Source organism: Paramacrobiotus metropolitanus, unplaced genomic scaffold (genome assembly GCF_019649055.1).
Source record: "Paramacrobiotus metropolitanus isolate TYO unplaced genomic scaffold, Prichtersi_v1.0 Parri_scaffold0000039, whole genome shotgun sequence".
NCBI lineage: Eukaryota > Metazoa > Tardigrada > Eutardigrada > Parachela > Macrobiotidae > Paramacrobiotus > Paramacrobiotus metropolitanus.
In genome coordinates this window covers 104,067-121,760 of record NW_026570259.1, presented here as the reverse complement: position 1 = coordinate 121,760, position 17,694 = coordinate 104,067, and the positions used below count along the sequence as shown (strand labels likewise).

At 39.9% G+C, this 17,694-nt stretch overlaps 4 protein-coding genes across 5 annotated transcripts; 2 read left to right on the top strand and 2 right to left on the bottom strand.

Moving 5' to 3' along the window:
* Positions 1-3,040: 3,040 nt before the first annotated feature.
* LOC129590199 (leukocyte elastase inhibitor-like) lies at positions 3,041-8,743 on the top strand. The gene is made up of 3 exons (XM_055485287.1): positions 3,041-3,706; positions 3,873-4,458; positions 8,427-8,743. Exons 1-3 carry the CDS (start codon positions 3,236-3,238, stop codon positions 8,615-8,617), a joined length of 1,248 nt encoding a protein of 415 aa, XP_055341262.1. The 5' UTR covers positions 3,041-3,235; the 3' UTR covers positions 8,618-8,743.
* A 396-nt stretch (positions 8,744-9,139) lies between these two features.
* On the top strand, positions 9,140-10,912 carry LOC129590216 (potassium voltage-gated channel subfamily A member 10-like). Its single transcript, XM_055485319.1, has 2 exons — positions 9,140-10,466; positions 10,575-10,912. Exons 1-2 carry the CDS (start codon positions 9,233-9,235, stop codon positions 10,802-10,804), a joined length of 1,464 nt encoding a protein of 487 aa, XP_055341294.1. The 5' UTR covers positions 9,140-9,232; the 3' UTR covers positions 10,805-10,912.
* LOC129590214 (uncharacterized) lies at positions 10,856-13,145 on the bottom strand. Its single transcript, XM_055485318.1, has 5 exons — positions 12,002-13,145; positions 11,806-11,874; positions 11,647-11,736; positions 11,343-11,504; positions 10,856-11,225 (listed from the first exon to the last, which is right to left on the bottom strand). The coding sequence occupies exons 1-5, from the start codon at positions 13,070-13,072 to the stop codon at positions 11,208-11,210; spliced, it is 1,410 nt and encodes a 469-aa protein (XP_055341293.1). The 5' UTR covers positions 13,073-13,145; the 3' UTR covers positions 10,856-11,207.
* Positions 13,146-13,707: 562 nt separating this feature from the next.
* Positions 13,708-17,637, bottom strand: LOC129590253 (uncharacterized). Of its 2 annotated transcripts, none has more exons than XM_055485385.1 (6): positions 17,018-17,637; positions 16,329-16,842; positions 14,859-15,455; positions 14,713-14,795; positions 14,299-14,556; positions 13,708-14,137 (listed from the first exon to the last, which is right to left on the bottom strand). In XM_055485385.1, exons 1-6 carry the CDS (start codon positions 17,099-17,101, stop codon positions 14,066-14,068), a joined length of 1,608 nt encoding a protein of 535 aa, XP_055341360.1. In that variant the 5' UTR covers positions 17,102-17,637; the 3' UTR covers positions 13,708-14,065. The 2 variants fall into 2 exon arrangements, with proteins under 2 accessions (XP_055341360.1, XP_055341361.1); XM_055485386.1 differs by having other exon boundaries at positions 14,859-15,452.
* Between the last annotated feature and the right edge of the window lie 57 nt (positions 17,638-17,694).

Below are 17,694 nucleotides of genomic sequence, written 5' to 3'. Positions count from 1 at the left end.
TGTAATACGAGCCTAGTTATTAAATAAACGTCAGCCCATGGGAGTTTGTCTTCTATCCCGATCCAAAGGTATATTTCACACGATCGTGTAGATTTCGAGCGCCCAGCGGAGCGCTTGGCGAATACCCAAAACTGATGGATTCAAAATGACTATAACTTTATTCAGCTTCTCATGCGCGACAACTATTTTAGTATCAAAATTCTTCCTAAATAACAGACATTCAATGGTACTATTATGATCATGCCTACCAGGGTAGGGATCGCGTATGCCTACTGTTGCTGCACAATATGTGTCTGTGGTATTTTTAAAAGCGTTTTGAACCCGGTGCAATTTGAGCACCGCTAGCGGCTTAGTTGAGGCCGCTGATCTAAGCCACTGCCAGACCTTCCGCTGACCATTTGCTACAGCCAGAGCGGGCCGCCGGTGGCATCTCAGACGGAGGCCGTCAGCAGCCTTCTGGTGGCCAAAAAACATAGCCTTTAACTGGCAGTTTTATGGCTGCCAGAGGCCAGTTTCAGGGCATAATGAAAACTGTTTCTCATATACAGTTTCGGTTTTATTGTGCCAGTTTATCACTACATCCCTATTAACTCTGAGTACCATCCTTAGTTAAATTGTATTGCTTTATTAGATTCATTTGATTTCCATATATACATCCATTTTAATTCCATAGGAATTTTTATTTCCATAGATAAATGTTGAATAATAATCTCAAAATTAATAAGCATTTAATTTGTTTGACGCTGCGTATTCACAGAATCTCAGGCTTTCAATTAGTTGCCAAAATTACCTGGCATGAACCGGCTAATTTAAATTAGCCGGTTCATGCCAGGTAAAAATATGGCAGTTATTTAAAACAAATTGCAGGGATATCAACTAATTCGATAGAAATCTTTCCGTCCTTCTATAAACTGTAAAATTAATAATATATTAGGTACGACAAAGTGATATATAGGCACAGCAATTTCTCAAACGGAAAACTGACTAGATATGCAATTTGTCATGCAGTAATTAAGCTGTTGCATTGCTGCTGCAGATATTGGTTGCCACAATATCTTAATAAATTAATTATCCTCTTGAATATTTATGGTGTTGTTACGGATTCCACACTGAAACAAGGACATTGTTTCGTCGTTCCCTGTTGAGCGTTCCCTGTAAAAGAAGTACCGCGAGTACTTTGCATTTATTGTTACCGTTGGTGAAGCAACTGCAGGGGCTGTGTGCTTGTACTTACACTGTAAAAGTTACGAACAGCTACTGTACTTTTACGTTTTTGCAAAATAAGAGTATGTACGTTTGATTCTCGGTAATGCTTGGGGTACTGTTTGCGGTACATTGTGTTTTCAAAACAACCGGTAAATACTCGTAACTGTCAGCTTAATAATTATTTTGTCTGTCAGTACTTTCAAGCCTATACGAAACAAAACACCACACATTCTTGTTATTCTATCAGTAATGCACAAATTACGGAATGTGTTTATTTTTTGTCAGTATTGAAAACGGAAACACCAAGTCAGTTTGTGATAATTAGCTCGCTCGAGCAGGCCAAAACAAAAAATATTCAACCGTATATAAGCACAGGTTGGTGCACAGCCGACATAATCATTGCTCTAGTCAAGTGTGTGGAATTTAAAAAGAAAGCCTTAAGTATTTTCATTTCATACTATATATCTGATAAAGCAGCAGAATTCCCTATTGCAACCATGAAAGTGTTGTCCAGTTTGGCTTCTGTTTTTTTACTGATAACAGTTTTCCTGGCGGTAAGTGTGGCAATGGCTTACAGTGACTACGATTTGGTCAATTCATGTGATTGATCTTAACTAAAAGAATACTGATTTCGGATTTTTGCTGTACGCGATAACCATAGAATAATGCGATAACCCGGTCAGGTACGAGATACTCGCACAGATACCGTGCAGATGAATTTTTCTTTTGTAGTACGGTGCATCTGCCAAAGATAAGCAGAATGGCGATGGGAGTTATGGTGGAACTGTAGGAAAAGTAAAGATATTTCCTCCTCCTTGTTCTCCGGAGCATCCATGCCCTGCATAGAGACTAGAGTCACCGCTGATGAAACCAGATGACTGAGATGAAGTACGCAGTTTTGTGCATAGTTTTGTTACAAATACTCGTCTGGACTGTTTTATTGTAGCACATTGAACTGCACCATACAACTGTATTACTTATTGATAATAAAAGGAATTATCGGAGATAATGAATGTTAATTCTGGCGAGCGGCATGATTTTGTCTCGCCTTTGACATTAATGTGTTGTCGCGGTTGAGATTTATTGCTGGCCATCTGGGTGGTCAGATAATATTCCTTGAGATTGCTCTGGTTTCATGCTGCCTTTAGCAGCTTTATGTTTCAGTGTTCATTTGCAAAGATTTTTGATGCAGTTCATGTCGAACGCGATTTTCCCCCCCACCCTGTCCCTTTTTTTTGGGAAGGGCTTTGGAAGGGGTATTTGTTTGTTATTGGATCATTGTGTTTTCTTTCATTGTGTCATATTCCCCATGGGGGGCGTTTGTGCTTGATGTTGGATCATTGTGTTTTTCGTTGTTGATTCATTGTGTTCATTGTGTATATCATTGTTTTCCCATTAAAATACCCGGCAAACCCCGTGGTCGATCGGTTACAGTACACGCGAGCAACAGAATTAATAATGGTTAATTTACTTCAATACTGCATAAATTTTGGCTGCCTCGGTCATTATGTATCGAGGCTTAGAGAGTTGTAAATCAGCCATCAGTAATACAGAAACATAAAAAATGTTCGACTTCTCATTGTGAATGGCGATGAATTTAATTTAATTAATGGCACCATACCCAGTAAGCAGCAGCTACACACCTAAAACACCTGCTGTTCATATTTACGATTCATATTATTGTTCATGGTAAGGTATTCATCATTGAAATTCTTGCAGAATGGGTACTGATTCTGGTAAACGGCATAGACGGTTTTTCCGATTACTAGCTTATTCATGCTATATAACTTTTAATGAGTCATTATGGTTCAATACAAACTGTAACTGGCCATATGAGCATATTCTTATAAGCTACAAATCGTATATTATAATCGCTCTTTATAAAAAAATCGCTCGATAGCGCGCCGTTAGTTTAATTTGTGGTATGGTTATCTCAGAACAGATTTAATATTACATGTTGCATTCTACCTGACTGCGAAATCGTTTATGTATTAGGGAAATATATAACAAAATTTCTTTTGTTGTCAAAATGGATAACACGTTTACACTTGCTTCCGCTGGGGATTTTGTGGCGGTTGACCTTTACCAATCCGCTAATTGTTTGTACAGTGGAGCCGGCAGTTATGTTCTATCTCCATTAAGTATTCTGTACGCCGGAGCCCTGTTGTATTTTGGTGCTAATGGTCCAACAAAGGATAACCTCAACACTGCGCTGCACTTCCGTACAGCATTCGGCAACAAGAGCGACATTTTAAAGGGAGTTTTTGAAAACACCATTAAAAATCTTCCGGAAATTGGCCAGTTAAATGACGATCCCAGCTCTAATATGACAACGAATAGGCCGCATATCGGCGTTAAAGCGCCAACGGAAGTTGCTTTAATTAATGGCGCATTCTTCCAACAGTCGTTTCGGGCAAAGCCGGCTTTTGCTCAGGATGTCAGCAGTATTTTGCATGGGAAAATCTATGATGCTGATTTTAGCGCCAAAAATGTTAAACAGGTAATTAAAAACTTACAATATATTGAGAATATATACGTTCCTCCGTTCCGTTAAAGTCTGCATATCTTGTCGTACAAATGCATATTCAATTTTGTGATGTACAAATATTTAAATTAAAATTTGGCTTACAAATCTTATAAAAATAGCAATCCCATTTTAAAATTAGGCGCAACAGTTTATCAACAATTGGGTGACCACTAATACGTTCGGCCGCATAAAAAACATGTTTCCTGACAAGTCGATCGAAAAGTCCTCCGATTTCGTACTAGCGAACACGCTGTACTTCCGTGCCGCTTGGCAGTCACATTTTCCCATTCCGTCAATGGAGAAAAAACCCTTTTACCAACTGGGCGGAAACATCACCAACACCATCTATTTAGAAGCACGCCGGGCTATTCCGTATGCCGAAGACAAAGTCCTGGACGTGCAGTACATCGAACTGCCTTATGCCGATGATTTCTACATGTTAGTAATTTTACCACGGCAGAAGGACGGCATTCGCAACTGTGAACACCAGATCAATACGCAAACCTTGCGGGATCTGCGGGCGAAAATTCCCATGCTAAAAGCCGCTAATCAACGACTGGTTAACATTATGCTGCCGAAGTTTACGATTGAAGGATCCTTCGACCTGAAGAAACTGCTAGCTAAAGCCGGTGTGACCTTTGCAGTCGGACCGGACGCCGATTTCTCTAACATGGTTGCATCTGGAAAGCCTAAATTGTCGGCTACGTACCATAAAGTTTTTTTCAGTAAGTACGAAATAGGTGCTTAAATAATTATGTGTTAATTAGTATGTAGTTCTCTAACGTCTAAAAGTAATCATAGTAATCGTAAAAAAACGTTCCATCCCTAGAAGCAGTGCATTTGCTCAACTGTTCTTCACATCACATTGCATATATTATATATACGTGACGTATAAGCACCTAGCGTGTCATGGCTGTATATGCTGGGCGCAGAATTTTTTGTTATTCACATATCAAATAATAATATTATCGTGGAATGTGGAGTCTCCGAAATTTCTTTCAGTTTCATGATTCATGTAATACTTAAATGTAGAGGGTAGGTACAAAGTGGTCCAAATCTAATTTTAAAACTATTAAAACTAATAAAACCAAACGTTTTAATTACAAAATACATCGGATCGACAGTGATTTCTCAAAAAGCGGTTTTAAGGTTTTTAAGGATTTTACTAATATATAGTTTTGATAGTGATTTTTCAGAAAGCGGTTTTAAGGTTTTAGCAGTTTTATTACGAAAATACAGTTTTATCAGTGATTTTTAAGAAAGAGGTTTTAAGGTTTTAGTGGTTTTATTACTATAATACAGTTTTAGCAGTGATTTTTCAAAAAGCGGTTTTAAGGTTTTAGCAGTTTTTACTAATATTTAGTTTTGATAGTGATTTTTAAGAAGGAGGTTTTAATGTTTTAACGGTTTTTAATGAGTTCTGGTTTTGATTTATGTTTTTTTGAAGCCGGTTTTAAGGCGTTGACAGTTTTCCTTCTGCATATAAAGTTTTAACGGTGATTCTTTTTTGTAGGGGTTGCAAGGTTTACAGGTCTTAACCAATATAGTACGGTTTTAACAGTAATTGTTCAGGAAGCAGTATTAAGCCTTTAGCAGTATTATCATTAAGTGCATATTCGGAAGTAATTAAAATGATCTATTGACAGTGAGACGTCGGTTCACCGTAATTTTGTTACTAAGTTCTGACAATGAGAGCGGGTTTAAGGTTTTTAGACTTTTATTATTACTAAATGTTTGTAGGTATCACGGTTTCTTTGATTTCACACGTTTGGACGGTTTTAACTACAAAATTCCTTTTAAATACTTGCTATTGCATGTGTTTCTAAAACCCATATAAACTTTTTACTATTGTTGTTGCCACAGTCTGCGGCAGCAACAACAGTTACCATAATAACGATTGGGTTCTATTTGGCACCGGTTGATGGAAGATACTAGCACCGGGCATGGGTCACCAGCGCAACCGGGCCGCCGTCTTTTAAAGGATTAAGCTTACATCCTAATTCTGTTTTTGTATCTTGCTGATGTTGAAGGCGGGGAACATACAGGAACTTAGTTACGAATAATTTGCAAAAGCGCAATAATAATCTTAACAGAGTCTCGATCAATAGCTATATTAAAACTTAGAGAAAGATGCTACCGACATAAGTTAGAAAAATATTTGCAAAGGTCAGGAAACCATGTCCCAGCAATAATTTCCCTATTATAGGTTCGTGTTAAACAAGTTAAAGGTTGCAGTCCCATATACAGTTACATACTGCTGTTAAAGTGCAGTACTCGTAAGTCGTACAGACACAGAAGGGCACAGTACTGTACTTACCGGGTGGCTGATCGAAATGGTAGTCTCCAATTTTAAGTTTTATTTCTCGCCAACCATTTACCGCATCGTACAGTATTTAAGACTCGTTCGATAGATAATTTTAACGACTACTATAAAAAACAAAACTTGTTTTGGAAAAGAAGACACTTTCGTTAACAAGGGAACCAAATGAAGCTGTGAAAAGATTTACCATGTCCCACGCACAACTGAGAACTTTGCGACATTTCCTTTCCGTACGAATTTTTTGAATTTTTCCAACTGTTTTATCTAGAGAATGGTTTCGTTTTTCATTCGAAATTCCTTTTGTTGCGAGCGGGTGCGCGGGTGGCGGTTATCAGAACGATCTCCTGCAAAGCTGACCCCAATTTGTATATTTAAAGAACTATTTGAAAAACAATAAACCACTAGTAAGATGCCAGCCTGACAAATTCTCCCTGCTCAGACAGGCGGCTCAGACAGCTTAAAGACAATGGCCTGGCCCGGTCAAAAATGGGATAAATACATTAAAAATTTCGTTTTCGCGCACTCCGAATAACTTTTTTGTAATACTTTGTGCCATTCTAAAGCTAAATGATTTGTATACATTGTTCTAAAACCATTGCGCGCGCAACATCCGGTTGCCGAGATATGGCAAACCAAAATGGGGGAATAGTTTAAATGCATTGTTGTGTACCAAAAGTCTGGTAATTATTTGATCTTTTTGAAACTTTGCTATACAAGACACATGGCCACAAAGTCGAAATAGGCGAATTGAACCAGTATCAGATCCATAGCATTTTTTCCTAATCTATTATGAATTTCAAAAATGTTAAAATTCAATTTAAAATTACGGAAAGTGCTAGAAACTTGAAATTGGCTGACTTCCGACTAAATGGCCAGGTGTCTTATGAAGCAAAGTTTATACAGCAAACCCGTTGTACTTGTATTGCATTAGTCGTGGATCCGTCCACTCACCAAACACCAACGTAACTGTAAACTGTGTCTCATGTCTGCGCTGCAAACTTGAGAAGTTGAACACTTTCTGAAATTTGGGAGACATTTCCTGATATGTACACTGTACAGATAAAATCCGAGGAAATGCTTTTTCAAGAATAAATGAATAATAAATGTTTAAAATTTTAATTGGGTAGAAATCGTAGAGCCACCGTATACGTGCTTTGATTTTGAACTGTTTCCTGGAGCTGTACAGAGATACCGGGTGGCCGAACAAAATGGCCGTCTGATCATCAACGTGCGCTTTACTTTTGATCGACAGTGCGTTAGTTCCATTCGAAAATGCAATCTTTACAACGTACAAATATTATGCTAAACAGACCTTATGCCAAGGTATGATTTATAGTAAAATATTTTGCTAAACTAGGTGGAGTTTGAAGATGTCCCCGAAACAAAAATTCGAATTTCCATATTTTCAGAATAGAAAAACCTGTTATTCACCTGAGCACACTGCTGTGTTTCACATTGCAATTTTTTGGAGAGAGGTTGTTTCTTATGTTTTTACAAATAGTGTTAAGAACTTCGTGCTGTGTGCGACCGCGTTCGGCCAGAAAACAAGAAAGCTTAGGCAACGCACACGAAGTTCTTGTGAAATGGGCGCAAGTAAAGATCTTAAAAATCAGTTCCTTTTTAATGCTTGGAGTCTTTTTCTTGGTCAAATTCGTTAAAAAAAATCGGATAGTAAATCTTTACATTTTTCGAAAAGTTCAAAAATAGATAACCTATATAATTCATTCGGCACAAATTATGTGCATTCGTTAATGCTTTACAAAAGATTGAGCGCACAGGATGTGCTTGCAACCTCCGTCAAATCGTTATCAGAACCAGATTTCAGTAAAAACTGCTAAAACTTTAAAACCACTTTCTGAGAAACCACTGGTAAAACGATATATTTGTAATTAAACCGATGAAACTTTAAAACCGCTTTCTGAAAAATCACTGTTAAAACAGTGTATTAGTAATAAAACCGTTAAAACCTTAAAACCGCTTTCTAAAAAAAGCGCTATCTAAACTATATATTAATATTTTTATAAAATCCGCTAAAACCGCTTTCTGAAAAATCTCTATCAAAACTGTGTATTAGTAATAAAACCGTTAAAACCTTAAAACCGCTTTCTGAAAAATCGCTGTTCATACTATATATGTATTGTTATTTTTATTACTAAAGCTGTTAAAACCTTAAAACCAGTTTTCGCAATATCACTCATCTCATATAGTAATTTATTTTTTTTTATTTTAAGAGTTTTAGAAGTTTTAGTAGTTTTAAGGTTTTAAGAGTTTTAAGAGTTTTAAGAGTTTTAAAGGTTTTAAAGGTTTTAAAGGTTTTAAGGGTTTTAAGGGTTTTAAGGACTTGGACCACTTTGTACCTACAGTTAAATGTAGGCGTTGACGAATGGGGCACGGAAGGAGCCGCGGTATCGGAAGCGCCCCAAGCCATCCAACTGGCCAGTCAAGCCGCCTGGGTTCCCGATTACGCTCCTGTGGATTTCACGGCGGATCATCCTTTCTTGTTTGCTGTATTACATCGACCAACCGAATCCATTCTCTTTGTGGGTCGATTTGAGACTGTTTAGAAATTACAACGCTCTGTATTACTCCACTGGCTGCATTGTGAAAATTAATGGCACTGGTTAATTGCTAATCTTGTTAAAACCAAGTGCACTGATATACCGAGAAAATTTAACAGCAATTAAAACCATTCCAAGGAACACACGGCCTTACAGCAATGTAATGCAATATTGAAGTCTATATCGTTAACTATCTAATATCCAGCTCAATCCTGCCGACTCAGTGCGAAAAAACTTGTTGTTCACATTCTACGTGGGATCAGTTCTCTATACAAAATTTACAAGCACGTAAGTACGCACAATCATGAGAGATAGCACCGCTTTCATTGTGGAACTATTTGTTATTATGGATTGTGTAAATAAACACAAGGGCCTGTACTTACATTCTGCAAAAGTACAGTACAGGGTTATATGTTTAAATTAATAGACCAATGTAGTAACTGTAGGCGCAACATGGCGCGCAACACCATTGTTTAAGGTTATATGGCTTTAAATATATAGTGCAGTTTTAAATATTTTTAAGCCATCGCAGAACTGATAGTGACTTGGCCACGTCTGTAAGGTTTTTTATGATATGAAAATTAAGTATCTCCTTTACATGTTTAATCGAAAGATTGAATTATGGCACGCGGACTGTATTCGATCGCTAAAACAGCACCAAATTTGTCAGTGATTTCGGCTTTAGACATTCCAAACCTTCAGACTAGTCTTAGCCAACGCATCGCGATTAATGTTAGCGGTATGATATTTGAAACCCGACTGCAGACGCTGGAACGATTCCCCGAAACCTTGCTGGGCAACCGCATCCGCCGGCAACAATTCTACGACAAGTCCACTAACGAATACTTTTTCGAGCGCGACCGCTCTTCATTTGAAGCCATCCTGAGCTTCTACCGCAGCGGTGGCCAACTGACCCGGCCAGCGAATGTATCCTTCGTGACCTTTCTGGAAGAAATCCAGTTCTTTGATCTCGGCACCGCTGCACTACATCAGCTATTCAAACAAGAACATTTGTTTGGACATCGCCACCGGAAACAGCCCTCAGGAAACATACAGCGCCGGCTCTGGTTGGTGGTCGAACATCCCAGCAGCTCAAGATTGGCGTTCTTCTACAACATATGGAATGTTTTTGTTGTGCTGGTATCCGTGACGGCGCTGTGTGTGCAAACGTTGCCATCAACACATACCAATGTCACCGTTAATGTTTCCGGTGAGTATGTTCATCTGCGTGCCGACGAGGCAGGATGGTCGCATGTACCGGAAGCTCGAATCTTTTTCGCTGTAGAGACGCTGTGCATTATTTGGTTCTGCTTGGACCTACTATTTCGGTTCTTACTATCCCCGGAAAAGTTGACCTTTTTCCTCCAGTTACGAAACGGATTCGATTTATTCATTGTGTCACCATACTTCCTCAACTTGTTGCTATATACGATTGCTTCACGCGGCCTAATTAGCGCTGCCGTTGCGCATATTCTGTTCCGAGCGGTGCGGGTCATTCGTGTACTGCGGTTATTAAAAATTGCCGGTCAGATCCGAGGAATGCAAGTGCTAGTTTACACGATTAGAGCGTCGACTGGAGAACTACTGCTGTTAGCTTTACTAGTTACCGTTTTCGTGGTGATCTTTGCCACGGCCATTTACTATGCGGAATCCGACTTACCAGGATCGCCGTTTCGGCATATCCCGGGGTCGTTCTACTGGGCGATAATTACCATGACCACGGTGGGTTATGGAGACGAGGTGGCATTTAGCTCTTTTGGTCAGGTGGTATCCTGTTTATGTGGACTAACCGGCATGTTAGTGTTTGCACTATGTGTTCCAGCGGTGGCCCGCACATTTGAGGAAGTTCGTGAAAGTAAGTACTAAGCGCTGATTTATAATTGTCGTATCGCGTAAAAAATAATGTAAAACTCAATTTTACCACTGTCGGATTTGCGTTTTAAAGGCCCATTTGTTTTACTAGGAATGCAGAAGGAAAAGGAAATTGAGAGGATTTTAAACCGCGAAAACGAGGTAGTGGATGCAAATGCACAGGACAAGAAAGCGGGTTCCCGAACCCGGCTATCGGGTCGAACGAAAAGGGAATTAACCGAACCGTTGCTCAGCGGAGAGCATCATATTCCAGCGCCCAGACATCACCATTTAACAGACAGAAAAGCTTCTAAATCGTCGAAATCCTACAGAAAATTTTGAGTCAGATGACTCAGCCTTTTAGTATTCAAGTACGGTGTTTAATAAGTTATATGAAGTAGTTGTGTTTGCTCTAAAATGGCACAAGCTTCTGATTAATGTACAGTGCCCTCCACATCAGTTTAAAACAAAATATTCAGGCAGAATTTACGGTATTACATGCTAAAAAAATCTTATACTAGAGTTTAAAAAGTAAATAACAAATCACAGCATAATAGATGTATTGAATTAGTCTTGTAGCAAAACATTGCCACAAGAAGATAAACGTTCTGCAATAAAAGACAGCTGAATAAGAACATTAAAAAAAACAAACAGTAAATGTGCTCATGAAAGCGAAATTCTATCAATTGCACCAATGCTTCAAGGCCGCACATGTCATACCGGTTTGCAAAGTCTACCAAGCGGATCACACCGAAATGGTCAACTGGAAGAAAAAAATACACCAATGCTCAAATTTGCATCACCACGTTTTAATTCGCAACCGCACTTTATGCGGGCAACACGACAGCCTGGATGAAATTTCATAATCAAAAGTACTTACCGGTCGGACCATCGAAACCGACATATTCTGGGAGTCAGCTTTGATTGAAATGTGTGCTGATCCAAGTGAGCCGCAGCCGGCCGCCGCCGTCGGCGGAAGGCCTGTTAACCCGCTCATCGGGTCCGCCGCAATCAGCAGTGTTGTAAAAAGAACTGTGGTCGACTAAAAGTTTGAATATACCAATGTATACTACAAATAATTTTACAAATAATTTTACACATAATTTTTTTAAATTTATAATTTAGTGTACAAATAATTTTAATCTAGCAGAAACGTAATCGATTTAGGAAAACAATCGCCTTACCTGAAACACAAAACTGCCCTCGACCAGCTGTATCGGGTTGTAATTATTTTCTTCTGTCAGATCCTCTATAATGGTAGAAATTCTTTTCCCCTAAAATATATTCGGGTTGTTTGTGTAAATCCTATCAGGAAAATGGATTGAATCTGCCGCGTCACTTACATGATATCCATCGCGATAAGCATACAGTCTTCCGGTAAATTTATACAGGATCACTTGGAATCGAGAACTCTACAATGTGATTACCGGTCGAAATATTATAAAAATATAACGGAAATTGGAAAAACCTATCATACAGTTAGCTACAGTGATGTTGCAAAGAGGAACAGTTGCGATGTTAATTAAGTCGGGAGCTAACCGTAAATCCCGCCACGAGGAGCGGCAGATAAGGCAGCATTGTCAAGATGAAAAACAGCAAGAGCCCATAACCTCGGCACTGTTGGAGGTATTTATCTTGCAGCGGCTTATCCGCGGGATCCACTATCAGCAGTAATAAGTAGCCAGATGCTATCGTCAGATCCAGATAATAACTTAGACTGATCAGAAAATGGAAATTCAGTTTGAACTGATCGACAACCAAGAAGGCTTTGGATCGCTCTTCAACCAGCTTGCGCAGTTCGCCCTCCAACACCTCCACTTCCGGTCGTTCTTCAAATTTCTTCACACTTTTAGCATCCGTTGGTCCCGGAAACAGTTCTTTAAAAATTTGCCGGCAGAACTGGTTCTCTGTCGCCAAACACTCATTAACACTGACCCCGAACATGGCCACGAAAATGCTTAACAGAATGGACAAGAAAAACGGAAAGTAGAAGAACTGCGTCTGTATGCACGCGTAAACAAAAAACGGGATCGTGATGTTGACTTGCGGTACAAATAGCATCAAACCGGCAACATTCTCTTCATTTTTAACATGAATTTGATCCGATTCCCATGACCTTAGCAGCTTATACATGAAGAACATAACGGCCAAGGCTACCAGAATCCCAATATATATAACCGACAGCCAGGAAATTTTGGCGCGTAATTTTTTTATTCCGGTAACCGTCAGCGACGACTGCAGCAAGTCGTCCAAGTATACCATTAGTTTGCTATACTTCCCGGAAGCGATGCTGAAGGCCTGCAACAACGGCAGGAGAAAGGAGCGCAGTGCGATGACAACGTTTAACAGCGCGAAGAATCCCTTGGCAATGGGCCGCATATCGTACATGATCATGGACTCCATCAAATCCTCGCCTTTAAGAAGGAACACGCCCATAGTGATCCAGTAAGCCACGTTCAACGCGGTACCGAGCAGAAGGAGGAAAAGCACGATCCGCTGAACAACCGACCAGCAGGATGTGCAGCATGACCTTTTAGGCTGAGGATCACCAGTGTGGACCAGCAGACCACAAGGACGAAGAACCAAACCGATGAGCCAAAACAGATTCATAATCAGTCGCAATTAGTCTTCCTGCTGATTAACTACAGAGAAGGTGGAGTGGCAGCCAGTGGCTTTATTTTTGGCCGACTCAATAATTTTTTTCTTGTACTGGTGATAAAATGCAACCTTCACGCCGAACAGCGGGTAAGACGATCTTCTAAAAGTTAATTTTGCACATTCGGCGATAAATAGTTACGCCTGAGAAGATTCCAATGCGTCCAGTGGTTGTTTATAAAATTAACTGTAGATGTTATATTGTTACACGCTGTGTTGAATTTATTTTGTTAGCTTCGAAACATTTGTTGATCAAAAATAGCACATGTGCTTTGTTGTATATGGGATAAGGTATAAACAGTGTAGTTATTTAATTAAATAATTATCTTGCGAATATGATCATGAAAATTTATAGCTGTTGCTGTTTACTACTCTTGTGAAAATTATACTAATCGTGCAAAAACATGACGTAAATTAAGATGTAGTACTCACAATTAGAAAAATTACTTTTTGGTAAGTTTCGGTAAGCTTCAGCCTTTCGGTAAGTCATGTCCATACAACTGCGAGTCAAAATTTATATTGCGGTAAGCTAAGTCTTATATGCAATTGGGATTGTGATAGTGACTCTCGCAGTTCATGACTGTGAAAACTTAAAAATATACAGGAATAAGAAGCAAATAAAACTCAGGCCGACAGAGAATGAAAAACCGTTATATAACGTTTACGTTATTATATTTTTAATATTTATGTATATATTTCAACATTTGTACTCAATCCAGTCCATGTGCGGGATTTCAATCGTTTGACAGACTTCTTGTCGGCGCTATACGAGATCACTGAACACAGGTTTAAAATAGCTCTTAGTTAATGTAGACGTTCATTTTATAATTAAAGAGCATAAAAATAAAAAGTATTACCCGAGATATCAAGTGCAAAACAATTTCAGAGAGAGAGGTTCACAACACTGAAAGTAATCCGAAATCTGTTATCTTCCAGTGCAGTTTATTATTAGGAGGCTAAACAAACTGCAGTAGTTTCTGGACAATTTTGACAACCAGTGCAGTCAGTAGATATGGTCACCTGAAACAGAAATACAGAATTTCAGTGTTTTGGATTTACAAATTACAGTATATTATAAGAAGTAGTGACGGAGCACATACAGCAACACGTAATCGGGGAATTAAGAACTGAATTATATTGGAACATAATAATTACACGAATAATAAAAAAACGAGTCTTACGTTAATCGGCGTGCTAATTGCCTTAGCGTCTCCTGACACTTTGTCTGCATATTTAATACTACACTTGTGCTGCTGGTTGCATAGCTTATACGCATCACATCCCACGTTTCCCGTGGTCTCCACGGCGAAAGTGGTCGCTGTGTTGATCGTTAGACATGGCGCACTGGCTGACGTTTGTATCGGTGGCCAGCATTCAATAGTAAACTGATTAGCAGAATCGGTGAAATCTTTGGCGGCAGTGGGGTCCTTATAGCATCCCTGTAATGTAGGAACCGTAATAAACGGTCAACAGTGCTATTACGTTAAACCAGTAACCGATATTGGCAGGTATGAATGAAAACTAATGCTGAAAACGTGCAGAATGAAGTACGGATACAATATATAAAGTTGTGCAGGCACTGGCAATCAACTTACATCAAATGTCAGAACTTCGTAACCTTTCTTAGCCAGCGCACACAGTGGAATCGTGACCGCATCCGGTGGGTATATGGCATACGCTACGAATAATTAAGTCATCTTTCGAGTCATAAAATGCGTAACGTGAAAATATTCATTCTTACTGTTGGCAGCCAAAAGCTGGCATTCTCCAAACGAACAGTATAACGGTTTGGACGCTTTACTGCAATCCGTTGACCATGTGTACGCTATACTTCCAGCAAAGCCTTCTGCCGGACACGGGGAAGCGCATGCCGGACAAGCGCAGGCACCGCCGCTTGCCGATCCCGGGCCACTTGCCATATTCGCGTATGACCCTTGGTATGCCGGCGGACTAGCGTATGCCGGAGGCGCCGGTGCGCTGTATGATGGAGGTTGATATCCGTAGGCTGGCGGCGAAGGGGCCCCTGGAGTGTATCCATAGGGCTTGTATACTGGAGCAGCGTATGATGGTGGTGTTGGAGCCGCATAGACTGGCGGAGCGGAATACGTTGGCGGTGAAGGTGCCGTTGGTTGGTACGAATATCCTGCACTGGAATACGCTGGAGGCGCTGGAGCGGTGTAGGTTGGGGCGGTATAGGCTGGAGCAGTGTAGGCTGGAGTCGGTGTTTCCGCGGAATAGGAGGGCGGCTGAGCGTAGTATTTACTGGGTGTGTATGCTGATGCCGGCTGGCTGTCGTACTCAAAACTTCCTGGCAAAGCCGGAGTATATGTGGGAGCTGCTACAAGCGCATGTTTTAGAATCGAACAGTGACATAAGTACTTTACGATTTGCCTCGAAGCCGTTCCTTTAGAATTTGGTTGTTAACTATTGTTAAACTTTTTCAAAGTATAAATTTTCAAATTTTCAAACATTACTTCCGCGTTGAACTGAATTACGAGGAGCAATTGCATCGACAAACTTAGAAATTGCTCTACATCGATATTTGTACCTCAAGTATCGTTTCAATAGGTCCGATCCCAAGGCATGATTTCGTATGCTCGCCTAGCGAGCACAAACGGATACAGATTTCGAGCACCCAGCGGATCGCTTGGCGAATACGCAAAACTGTTTGATTCAAAATGGCTATAACATTATTCTGCCATCATGCGCGACAACTTCTTAGGTATCAAAAATCTTCCCAAATGTTTCTTCATCTTTTGACGCTTTGCTTGACAGATCTCATGAATCTGATCCTGTTATAACAAAAGATTTCATCCAGAACCAGATCCAGTTAAAACAGGATCTAGTTCTGGATGAAGTCTGCGAACCAATGCGTCAAAAGATGAGGAAAATTTTGGGAAGATTTTTGACCTAAGAAGTTGTCGCGCATAATGGCAGAATAAAGTTATAGCCATTTTGAATCAAACAGTTTTGCGTATTCGCCAAGCGATCCGCTGGGTGCTCGAAACCTGTATCCGTTTGTGCTCGCTAGGCGAGCGTACGAAATCATGCCTTGGGATCGGGGATTTATATATTATAGTTATACATACATCATTTACTGTCAAAATATAAGCGGAAAAATATGCAGTGCAAAAATAGTGTAGAATGTCTAGCATTTGATGTTAATACTACAAGTGAACGGTGCCTATACAGATACTGTAAAAAGTTTTACCTTTCGGTGCGTATGCTGGTGATTTGGGAGCATAAGGGGTATAGCTGCCGTAGCTGGACGGTGGAACGTATCCGTATAAATAATTTGGAGGGCTGGCTGCATAGTTATACGGTAAGCTCGGAAGGGAACTATATCGATAGGACACTGGTGATGTTGCAGATTGGTACGGGCTGTATGGTGCGTAGGGTACAGTATACGGCGATGGTCGATAAGACGCACCTCCACCGGCATATATACCCGGACTGTACGAGGGGGACGGAACGGTATACGTAGGCCGCGGGGTCGTTGCCGTTGAGTATTTGGGTTTTGCTGGTGGCGCGGGAACAGCCGCAGAATAACTGGTCAGTGTGCCTGGACTGGTGTAGATTGGGCCGTTCCCATTAGCGTAGACATACATGTTGAGACCGCTTCTTTCGGCGCGATATAAAGTGTCATCCGGTTGGAGTGAACTTTGATAATTTGGCGAAAATTCATAATTAAACGAGGTATCGGTGCCGGTAGCCGATGATAAGTCCTGCAAGGGAGCTGCTTGATGCTGATTGACACGTATAATTTATATGCTAATGTTGGATCGTAGTAGAATATGTCACAAAGTTATGATATGACCATACTTTGTACTAATGATGCCATAACTATATCCAGTACTAGCAGCGAAACTGAACAATATACATTGTCTGTTGTTTTCTTACCGGTCCCCATAACATCCATATAAAAATAAAATTATAAACGATGCAAACATATTTAGCTGTTCTCCAGCATTTCCGGGACATCATGAATAAAGAAATATCAGGCCTTCCACGTGAATTAGAAGATTCGATTTATTTGCCACAGTAAATTGCTAAATATTATGATAAGCTTCACATTTTATTATCGATTGCAATTAAATTAACTTGTGTTATAAAATGAAAAAACTTATTCAGCAGAAGACGGAATCGTTTGCATAGAATCAGTGTACACAACGTACATACGAAAATAGCTCCGATGTTTCACGTATAAGAAACCTTGTATTAAATTGCAGATGGTGCAACCGAAAATTAACAAAGAACGATACAATCAGTCGTAGAATTTTACCAATTTCGGAAGTCTGTACAAAACTGCAAATTAATTTTGCTGAGGATTACAGTATTAGAAGACCGGAACCCAGCTAGTGTAAATTAACGAGATAACGGTTACACTAGCATGTGCACGCAACAAGTTAACAGCTGATTAAACACGCGATTTCTTATGAATACATATCCCAAAAGATGGACTTTTACGGTCTTGAAATTAACGTTACAGATATGAGGCACGCTTGCTCGTGAAAGTTTGCTTCCTGTTGCGCAAAACGGTAAAGAAATAGGAACTAACTGCGTCGAGGAATAGGCAG

Bases quoted from the DNA above. Each gene is read 5' to 3' on its own strand.
- LOC129590199 (XM_055485287.1), top strand. From the start codon at position 3,236: ATGGATAACACGTTTACACTTGCTTCCGCTGGGGATTTTGTGGCGGTT. The intron at 3,707-3,872 runs GTAATTAAAAAC...TTTTAAAATTAG, and splicing joins GCGCCAAAAATGTTAAACAG to GCGCAACAGTTTATCAACAA. The intron at 4,459-8,426 runs GTAAGTACGAAA...AGTTAAATGTAG, and splicing joins GTACCATAAAGTTTTTTTCA to GCGTTGACGAATGGGGCACG.
- LOC129590216 (XM_055485319.1), top strand. From the start codon at position 9,233: ATGGCACGCGGACTGTATTCGATCGCTAAAACAGCACCAAATTTGTCA. The intron at 10,467-10,574 runs GTAAGTACTAAG...TTGTTTTACTAG, and splicing joins ATTTGAGGAAGTTCGTGAAA to GAATGCAGAAGGAAAAGGAA.
- LOC129590214 (XM_055485318.1), bottom strand. From the start codon at position 13,072: ATGAATCTGTTTTGGCTCATCGGTTTGGTTCTTCGTCCTTGTGGTCTG. The intron at 11,737-11,805 runs GTAAGTGACGCG...AATATATTTTAG, and splicing joins CTTATCGCGATGGATATCAT to GGGAAAAGAATTTCTACCAT. The intron at 11,505-11,646 runs GTAAGGCGATTG...TCAAACTTTTAG, and splicing joins AGGGCAGTTTTGTGTTTCAG to TCGACCACAGTTCTTTTTAC.
- LOC129590253 (XM_055485385.1), bottom strand. From the start codon at position 17,101: ATGATGTCCCGGAAATGCTGGAGAACAGCTAAATATGTTTGCATCGTT. The intron at 14,796-14,858 runs GTAAGAATGAAT...AATTATTCGTAG, and splicing joins CCAGCTTTTGGCTGCCAACA to CGTATGCCATATACCCACCG. The intron at 14,138-14,298 runs GTAAGACTCGTT...TTTCTGTTTCAG, and splicing joins CAATTAGCACGCCGATTAAC to GTGACCATATCTACTGACTG.